Source organism: Mycetomoellerius zeteki, unplaced genomic scaffold (assembly GCF_001594055.1).
Source record: "Mycetomoellerius zeteki isolate Tzet28-1 unplaced genomic scaffold, Tzet1.0 scaffold145, whole genome shotgun sequence".
Classification (NCBI taxonomy): Eukaryota; Metazoa; Arthropoda; class Insecta; order Hymenoptera; family Formicidae; genus Mycetomoellerius; species Mycetomoellerius zeteki.
This window is the reverse complement of record NW_017256393.1, coordinates 2,343,504-2,353,419: the sequence shown is the minus strand read 5'-3', so window position 1 is coordinate 2,353,419 and position 9,916 is coordinate 2,343,504. Positions and strand designations below refer to the sequence as shown.

General features: G+C 35.1%; 1 protein-coding gene across 2 annotated transcripts in view; it reads right to left on the bottom strand.

Moving 5' to 3' along the window:
- Positions 1–8,057, bottom strand: part of BicC (protein bicaudal C) — a 34,130-nt gene extending 26,073 nt beyond the window's left edge. For both annotated transcript variants that reach the window (XM_018462732.1, XM_018462733.1), the window contains exons 1-3: positions 7,898–8,057; positions 6,049–6,338; positions 3,345–3,379 (exon numbers count right to left, since the gene is read on the bottom strand). In XM_018462732.1, coding sequence (XP_018318234.1) covers positions 3,345–3,379; positions 6,049–6,277 — 264 coding nt within the window. In that variant the 5' untranslated portion in view covers positions 6,278–6,338; positions 7,898–8,057. The remainder of the gene's footprint in view (positions 1–3,344; positions 3,380–6,048; positions 6,339–7,897) is intronic.
- Positions 8,058–9,916: the final 1,859 nt, after the last annotated feature.

The following is a 9,916-nucleotide window of genomic DNA, read 5'->3' as shown; positions in this document are numbered from 1 at the left end:
CTCTCTCTCTCTCTCTCTCTCTCTCTCTCTCTCTCTCTCTCTCTCTCTCTCTCTCTCTCTCTGAAGTGTGTCATGCTAGCATGAGTTCGAAATTTTTCATGTACATTGACGATAATACCGGGTACACGTATATCGCGCCGTGGAATGGAATTGCTTAAAAGCATGATGAAGGAACAGCGGGGAGAATGCCGTTAAAGCCACTCTATAAATAATCGGCCGGTGTGTTTCCAGAGCTCCCCTCCTCATTTACGCAACGTCGTGCAAAGGCGATAAGGATAAGCATGTTGCCTCCGAACTTGCTTGGTGAACGGCTCTTGGAGAGCCTCATGAGCGTACCGTCCGTTTATCGGCGCGGTCTTTTCGCGACGTTTTAATTCACATACACACATGCATGTACACTCATCTCCCATTCATCTGATTTCTCCAATAGACGGAATTTTTTCTTTCCAACTTCCTATTTAATCATTAAAATAAGTTTCCAGAGAAATTAATACAAAAAAGCATTCTTCTGCAGAATTGTTTGTGAATTATTGAATCATTGGTAAAGTCAAATTTGTACGTTGTAAAATACAGAAAAATAAAAAATTATTATTTTTTTTTAAAGAACTGTAAAGTATAGTACTAATATCAATTAATCTTGCAGTCATCGAAGTTATGTCAGATATTTACATAATTGCGATAATTGAATTATTGCGTAAGAATTCTCTTCTCTCAAATTTGATTTCAATTCGAACCGAATTTAATGAGAGACAAGCACGTGATCGTCCCTCAATGTTTCCCGATTCATAGTATTATCCGATTACGCGTTTCCTCAATTATCCTCTCATCGCTGCAAGAACCGCGATCCCCACGATGGTAACTAGTCGATCGGTTTTCTTCGTCGAGTTGTCGGGCGAGCGAACGAGATGGAGAGAGAAGACGGAGAAAGTGTACAGTGTTACGTCCGAATCGTAAGCTTCCTGCTGCGAGCTCATTTAGCTCTACGATTGTAATTTCGAGTTACGTTATCATGACGAGGAGGAAGACGAAGGAAAGAACGAGTTTCTTTACGCGCTAGTTCAGATTTCTCCGCACCGTAATCCAGATTTTTTTGTGTGTCGTCGTCGTCGTCAGCGTGTTCGAGAAATCGTTTATTACTGATTCTTTCACAAATAAACACGCCTATAAGCAGCTGCCGATTTCAATGGTTGTCGTATTTTAATTTGAAATATCGAGAAATTCAGTCTCTCCATTTCGATTTTGATTTGATAAAAATTTAATTTCATCTATAAAGTTTTTCTCTTGGCAATGTATGACTTAATGATTTTTTTATACACATTTTATAAGATATTTTTCATATTTCCCTACAATTTTCTTTCATGATTATTTTCAAAAAAAATTACGCGAAAAAAATTAATAAATTGAAGAGATCAAACGGATAAAAAAAATCATATAAAATTAAATAAAGTCTCGATTATGAAAAATCATGTATAAAATTGCGTCCAACGATTGAGTTGGTGAAATCTCGGAAGACAGGGAAGAAGCTTACGTATCATCGGCGTTATCAGTGAAGAAATCATATTGCGCGAACAGTCGCAGTTCACTCGATGTAATGCGAGTTATCGCATCGAGAGGGAAGACGTTACGGTGCAGGAGACGAAAATACTTAAAAATAGACTCTTTCGCTTTCGTATAATCACAAGGTCAATACGACGTTGCCTCGACAAGGAAACGACTCGCTTACGTTTGCAATCCTCTAAACGCGATCACCGAAATTAGCCAAATTAATCAGACCTCTGTTTATTTCTCTTCGACATATCACGAAAACAAATCTATGAATTTATTTTATAAATTTTATAATTTATAAATATTGCACTTGCAATAAGGTATGTTGCACAGACATTTATACACTTGCGACTCATATTAGCTCCTATATCTGTATATATATATATACATTTATATTTTATATCTCCCGTACCTCTTTTTTTACCGGAGAAATTAGTTGTCCTCTCCTGTAAACATGGCATGAAAAAAAGGAGAAATTTAATTTCGTTGTCTGGTAGCCGGCATGAAATCTGACTTTGTGTCGAAAATGGTTATTACGACAATTAAATGAAGAAGCTCGCTTGTCATAATTGTATGTTTGTACATTTCCTTCCTACAAAGTGAAAGCTATAGAAATTCTATACAAGTGTATATATGTGTATCGGTAACAATATAAAATCGGTTTTTTGTCTTTTCAAGGGTTCACTTCCCTTAAAAACAGGAAATATTTTCCGTTATATCATATGTAATACACACATACACACGCGCGCGCAGTGTAACACACAATATAATATATATGTAGCATTTTCTTTCGCTTTTATATAATACTAGAAAATAATATTTTCGTTTTTTAAGGATCTGCTTATTACACCATAGTTTATAGTACAGTAATTTATAGCGAATTAACTTTAATATAAATAACTAATTGTATGGAATAATTTTCTAAACACCATTTTACTAAATTAGATAAAACGTTATAAAGGAATCAGTTTGATAAAGATTTATTTTAACAATTAAATTTACCTAATTTATAAATATTCGTAATTATATAAAAATGTGAGATCTTAAGAAATCGCATTCTGATATACCCCAAGGTATTTATAAATTAAAAAAAAATTAATTATTAAACTAAATCTTTATAAAACTGATTCTTTTTACAACGTTGTTTTATCGAACTTTAACGAGATTCAAATAAGCCAGCACAAATGGAAAGGAACTTTTATTGATCTTGCACTAAGAAAAATCTTTTGTGGTCGAGAGAAAGGAGTTGCATCATGAAATATCACGATCTATCTTACGTGTCGCTTGTCAGCAAAGATCGTTGGATAGAAAGTTTTCACTAATCGATCAATAAAATCTTCACGATGAGACTTCACTTTTCATACTACGATTTATAAATAAGCAAACATAAAACGCGAGATATTAATATTCCTCGCTGATATGTCAATGTATTAAGGATATTGTTGAACATATAATACATTATATATAATACTAATTGGAATTATTTAATTATTCTATTTTTATTAATTATATATTATTCCTAAATTTTTTTATTGAAGCAATCTTCATTTTCGTTTATTATTAAATTCATTTTCCTCGTATTAAAAAAATTATGCTACATAAAAAAATTGTTATTTAAATTAAAAATTAAAAAAGGATCTAGAATTTATATAATTAATTTTAGAAGATATGAAATAAAATAATTAATCTTAAAAATATCTCACTTTCTTCACAACGCATTTTACTGTGTTTATAACTTATAATTAAATTAATAGCAAGAAATTAATAGCAAGTAAAAAAAGAATTTTTTTTAAACTCACGCTGTGGAAGAAAGTATCCGCTGGTTTGACATCACCTGCAAATACAAAGATAAAATTAAAACATTGAATGGTTTTCTAAGCACGGCGATTATCTCTCTTCCTGCTTTTTATTTATCTTTATTTATCATAATTTCATTATGTCTTCATGTACAGGGTGTCCGATAAGTTTTGGCAAAGCGCTCGCGTGTAGATAGAACGGACTAAACTGATGTGAGTTGAAAAGTCCTCTACTATTTTGTAATTTTCGCAATAATTAACAAGATATTAATTATTAAAAATCACTGAATATATTGGTTTTCAATAATTTTTTATTCAAATACTATCAACTTTACAGAAACATAACAAAAGACAAAAATTGTTTCTTTTTCTCATAAAGTTCTGAGAATTTTTTAATACCATATTTTCTCATGTTGGTAAAAATAGTTGCCAATAAGAAAATGCTATACTAAAAAGTTGATAAAAAATTCTGAAAAAATTCTTAGTAAGAAAAAAATAAACAATTTTTGTCTCTTGCAGTTTTTCTGTAAAGTTGATAGTATTTGAGAAAACAATTATTGAAGACTAATATTTATTCGGCAATTTTTAGTAATTAATATCTTGTTAACTATCGTGAAAATTGCAAAATGATAGAAGACTTTTCGATTCAGTTTAGTCCGCTCTATCTACACACGAGCGCTTTGTTAAAACTTAACAAACACCCTGTATATATGTATGTATATATGATATAATTCTTTCGATTTCGCGGTAAGTTAAATTAATCTACATAATTGCGTACTTCCGTTCCGTATATCAGTATAAAATAACATAAATAATATGTGTATTTCTTAAGTAAAATAGATTTATACGCCTTTACATCGTGATCGGTTGAACGATGTTACAAGGCGCGAAAAACAGTGGGGCTTGACAGCTGCTATATAATATCGTTTACAAACAAGCTGTCTATTTAAATTCTAGTTCCAGGTATACCATTCGCGAATGCAAATAGCAACAGCAAAACGAACAAGAAACTGCTACTACATTTCCTCGATCAATGTAATCACGTTAATAGACTTGACATTCGAATCAAAAAATTAAACAAGTTACGGTTTAAAGTTCTCAAATAACACAAAAGATATTCAAAAGATACTGTAATTTTCCGTATTTTTTTATTTTTTCAGTATTCATTAGACTGATATACGGAATGGAAGTACGCAATTATGTAGATTAATTTAACTTACCGCGAAATCGAAAGAATTATATCATATTATATATACTAGCAATAATGCATTTTCAATCTTAAATTTGATCTTTTCTTTATCAAAAACCAATCGCATTAATATTTCTTCATTTTCAAAAAACAGTGAGAATATATTACTGTTCGGCTCAATTGATCGGAAAATTTTTCGCAAACCGCGAATGCTTTCGCCGTCGCGGAAAGACAACGAAAAGGAATCAAGTCTACATTCGACGGGAAAGCGAAAGTAGACATTGCGGTGACTTGTTTCGCTCCTCGAGTTATAGACACTTCAGAAGCAATGAAAGCGATAAAGGACATCGGAGTGCTTAGTGTATCTATATTGAGAGACAGAGAGAGAAAGAAAAAGAGAGAGAGGGAGAATGGGAGGGGATTAAACGCGAAATACATAACAGCGAAGTTATTGTCATTCTTGACGCGTGATTTAACGCTGAGTACGATGGCGATGATGGCGCGAAATAGCAGTGATTTTCATGTCAGAAAACTGGAGGTCGGAACAAAACTCGTGGCATTTAACGCTGAATTAAAGTAACTAAGTATATGCGCCAAATTCATAAATTTGTCCGAAAATTTCGTCATTCATGAAATGATTTTATATCGTTTTAAATAGTTGGTAGTTTAGAAACGAGTTGTTCTATTCGACCGTTAATCTCTGACCGTTAATATCTTGACTCTCTTTGATAACCACCTACTCTGATATTGGTGGTCGGGGAGAAAGTACGCCAGTCATGAGAGACTTTGTCACGTCACGACAGATTGGATTGGTCCTTGATACATTTGCCATTTAAATCAGCTAAATTCTTTGTGACTTTATTCGATTCAGTTTGCTTTCTATTAATATAATAGTTATATACTATTTCATAAATAAAATCGATTTATCATTTCAATAATTTGAGACGAAGACTAAACTAATATTTTTACTGCACAGTTTATAAAAACAGAACAAAAAATGTTTTTAAATAAATATAATCCAATTAAGAGAGAATTCAGTTTTACATTTATATTATAATTTAATGATCGATATCTTGTTGTACCGTTAATTACGATTCAATCCATAAAAGCGTTATTAATAATAAAAAAATTACTAACAAACTTTTATGAAAATTTATCATTACTTAAGTATTACATCTGAAAAATATTTTATTATTGAATAATGATAATAATTAATAATAATAATAATAATAAAATTGGTATGGTAATGTAATATATGATACGAAAATCTCTCTCTCTCTCTTTTCTAATATAGAATTATAGATAGAAATGATGTAGTACAGAATTTTTTTCTTTTTTATTTTATTTTATTCCTCTATATATTCTTTCCTTCTTTTGTTAATTCAACTCCCTTATTATATTTACTGTTAAAAATTATTCAAACGCTGGAATATCTTGATGCGTATTACTAGTATCAATGCATTTGTCAAATCGTTAATGGCAAGTTCAGCTGCGGATCGATCTCTCACGCTCACTTACCGAGAAGCATTTGCTCTAGCTTGCGGCGGTCCACACGGAAGCGTTCCTGATGCAGATCCTCAGGGTCGTTGATACCCAACATGGCCGCGAGGTCACGTAACTCCTCGCGACTCTCGTAGCCGGATTTGCCGGACACGCTGGTGGTCGCGGTGCCCTCCGATGTCTCCGACATCGTTTCCGCCGCCCGCCGTGGTTCGCCGTTATTCACCACCATCTCGTCGGGCCTCATCCTGCCGTTCGACGAGCGACGTATCCGCCGCGACCTCCACCTGCCTCACCACGTCGCGACGCTGCCGACAGGAAATAGAAAAACTCAAAATAGAAATTAGACATTGCTTATCTGTTATGCGATACCTCTGAAAGAATCGAAAATTCAGTCGATAACAAGACAATATTATTAGATAACATCTTTGTTGGGGATGAGAAGTAGAGAACAAATATACACATACACATACACACGTGCGCACATTCCATCCCAATGAAACTAACGCATTTTTCGTCTGGAGTTAATATCACGCAGGATGACTCTTGAAGGACACGAAGATTTCGAATTCTCGTTCTCTCTACGTTTAAATATACATTTAACGCTAGCACGTGTTTGAGTCCATTCCCACGTGATTCTCATTTTGGAGGCGATCTTTGTTATTCGCGATGGCCCGCGAAAATATGTAATCACGTGGCGGGATCAGCAAGCCGGTGGGTGTCATCCACCATGTAACACGTGCACGCCACGATGGTTTCAATCACGTGAATTACCGATAATTAAGATCACGCGCGTGAACCGCCTTTTCAGCGCATAATTTACGTCTCTTATGTCGGATACAATAACTCCTATCTGCCGAGTAAAAAGCTCTATTCGGAGAACGCGAACCAAATTTCGAATTATTATTTAGAAGCTCATATTCGTTTATAAAATATTCAACATTTTCTTCCGCATGCAGCAAATTCGCCGAAATTCCTTCATAATTCCGGACAAGAAACAGGCTTGTTTGCTTCTGCATGGTTCATAGTCTACGCGAAAAAAAGATAAACATCACGTAGGCAATACCAATCACGAAGAGTCACGTAGACGTAATTTTATACGAAGAGTCAGCTCGACAAGTTCGACGACCATCAGGCGAACTATTGTTTCCAATTAAACTATTAATTGCATGCGCATACATATAATTAATAATTAAACAATAATTTATTATCGCGAGAAATTATGTTCTATTTTTCTCAAATTTTGAAATTGTGGAAGCAAGAAGGCATGACAGAATCTTCAAATTTGAAAAATCGGCAAGTTATTAAACGGATGCTGTTTAATCGTTGTTTTCGATTTACGGATTTTCTTTCCGGAATCTCATACTTCAAGAAGTTGAGAGGATATCATTTCTTTTTTATTTGTGTCAAATGCCCTCGATTAAATGTGCATGCAGATGTGGAAGGTAATGATGTAGAAGGCATTTCATTTTCGTATCAAAATACTTTATTCCCGTGTTAATTTTGCGAACATATCTCGGCGACACACCGTGTATCATCAAATATAAACTATCCGGTTAGGTCAAACTGTGTAAACTGTGGGGAGTGCTGGCGACTCTTCGGAATAACATCACCTCGTCGCGCGGAACTGTCGATTTGAAATACCGAAGAGTATCTTAAAACGAGCACCTATAAAGGTAGACACAAATTACTCCGAAACGGAAACAGACAGTGGTGCACGTTGCTGAAGGCAGCTGGAGACGCAGAGGTATCCGGGTACATCCTGGAGGATGCAGAACCTAGATACGGGAGGGGACGTAAATTGGTAATCCGGGGATATGTGTCTGATAACACTTCACGTCACTGTCGCCCGAAGACGCGAACTGACCTGCACGACGACGATGGCACTGTGTCGGATCTATCGATTTATCGAGACGGTGGTGTGGTGTCGCGGGGCCTGGTCCTGGTCCCGCCGGTGAGTCTCTGTCTCTTCGTCCCGGGTCTGGTCCTCGTCCTCGCCGCTGCTGCCGTCCAACTCGATCGGCGGCAGCGCTGTAACCTGTCGTTGTAATCCGCGCGAGCGAGCGATCGGGCAATCGACCGACGGTGTGCGGCGCGGTGTGCGCGGTATAAACAAAATATGGCGGTGGTAACAAGTAAAAGGGGAGTTACCCCGGAGGGGGACGCGGGGCGTCAGTGGCCTCGGTACCGTTTCCCGGAATCCGAGCCGATTTTCGGGGTAAGTGACGACCACCGGGACGACGACCAATCACAGCGCGTGCCACCGATTCATTTGGTTTTTATCCTCGTGTTACTCTCACTCCTGAGGAACGTTCCTCACCGCCCCGACATCATCGGCATCGCGCTCCCTACCGATGTATCATACATTATGTGTATGTACAATACATACACGCTTAACGGAGACCTTTGTCGATGAGAGAACGTTGGCAAAAAATTGTTTTCCTGGACACATGTCGAAGAGCGGCGTGTATTAAATACGTCCGACGCGTCGAATTCATTTTCGTGACGGTTTCGCGCTTACGACGATTGGAGAACCAGGGACGACATTGAAACGTATGCAGACGGAATTTTGCAGGGGCCCATCGACTCCACCCGGAAGTGGAGAAAAATGCGAGAAAAAATTTCTTCTTATTAACATACAATATAATTACGTAAATTTTATATTTCCGTAATAGTAAAATATATACAGTTTGATATAAAATAAGTTCTTTTAGGGTTGTTTCACTTTTTTCAAATTTCACACGTTAAGTAAGGCTGATATAATCCGCGCATGTGATTGGGTAATCTTGCTACTTATCTAACGTAAAATTTAGAAGGATGGAACAACTGGCCCTTAGTAAAAATTCCTTGATTAAGAGAATTTATGTAAGTAAAAGATGAAAATAAAGTTTGTTTTTCTTTGATGGAAATGTGGGATTTACATTGCACGAGATATCTCTGTTTTCTAATCCTGAAGATAAAACTTTGTTCGTGACAATATCCTCGCACAATACGATCACACGGTGCGTAAATCTGAGATTTAAAATTCCGCAACTGTAAGCCGAAGCGTTAACGTAATTCCTTCATAGTACCTAATAACAGAGAAATAATATTAAATTTCCTCAACACGAGAGATTAAACGAAATTTTCACTTTCTCGTCTCTTTTGCGCGACATAATTTCAAGCTCAATTAAGTCAACAATAAGAAATACAAGTACTGGCCATAACGGTCAAAGCTAGATCTTTAATGCTTAAATAATTCAATCTGAATTACTATATATACTATATATATACATGCATATTTACCATATTTGTAGTCATTCGAACTGCGCGCTGAATTGGACTTATAAACGCAATTAAACTACTTTAGTAATATCACTAATTAAATTGACAAGCAAGTTTAATAATTTGATGCTCAATCAGGGTATCAATCATGAAACTTTTTCCCTAGAATGAAAAGTGAAAAGAGAGAGTGAAAATTTTTATCATTGAAGTTAATGGAGAAATTTTTCACTTTTCATCCTATACAGTTGGAAAAATGTATTGAATTTAACATAAATCGCATGTCCCAAACGATCCACTCAAATTTTTGAGTTAATTTTATACAAGATGAATATGTTAGAAGGTAACATATTATGTAAGAGAATAAATACAAAGAAAGATAACATCGACATAGTTTGTAAACAAATCGTGGAACGATATTTTTTTCAGAAAATTAACATTTATGATATGTTAAATTAACATATATTTATTCTATTATTTTTATGTTACTTGTTCACTTACTCATAAATTGTGTCATTTTGACACCAAGAAACATTGAATATCAATTTCACAAAAAAAACCATAATTACATTATGTTAAATTAACACTCGAATATATTAAAAAATTCAACACAAACGTGAGTGGA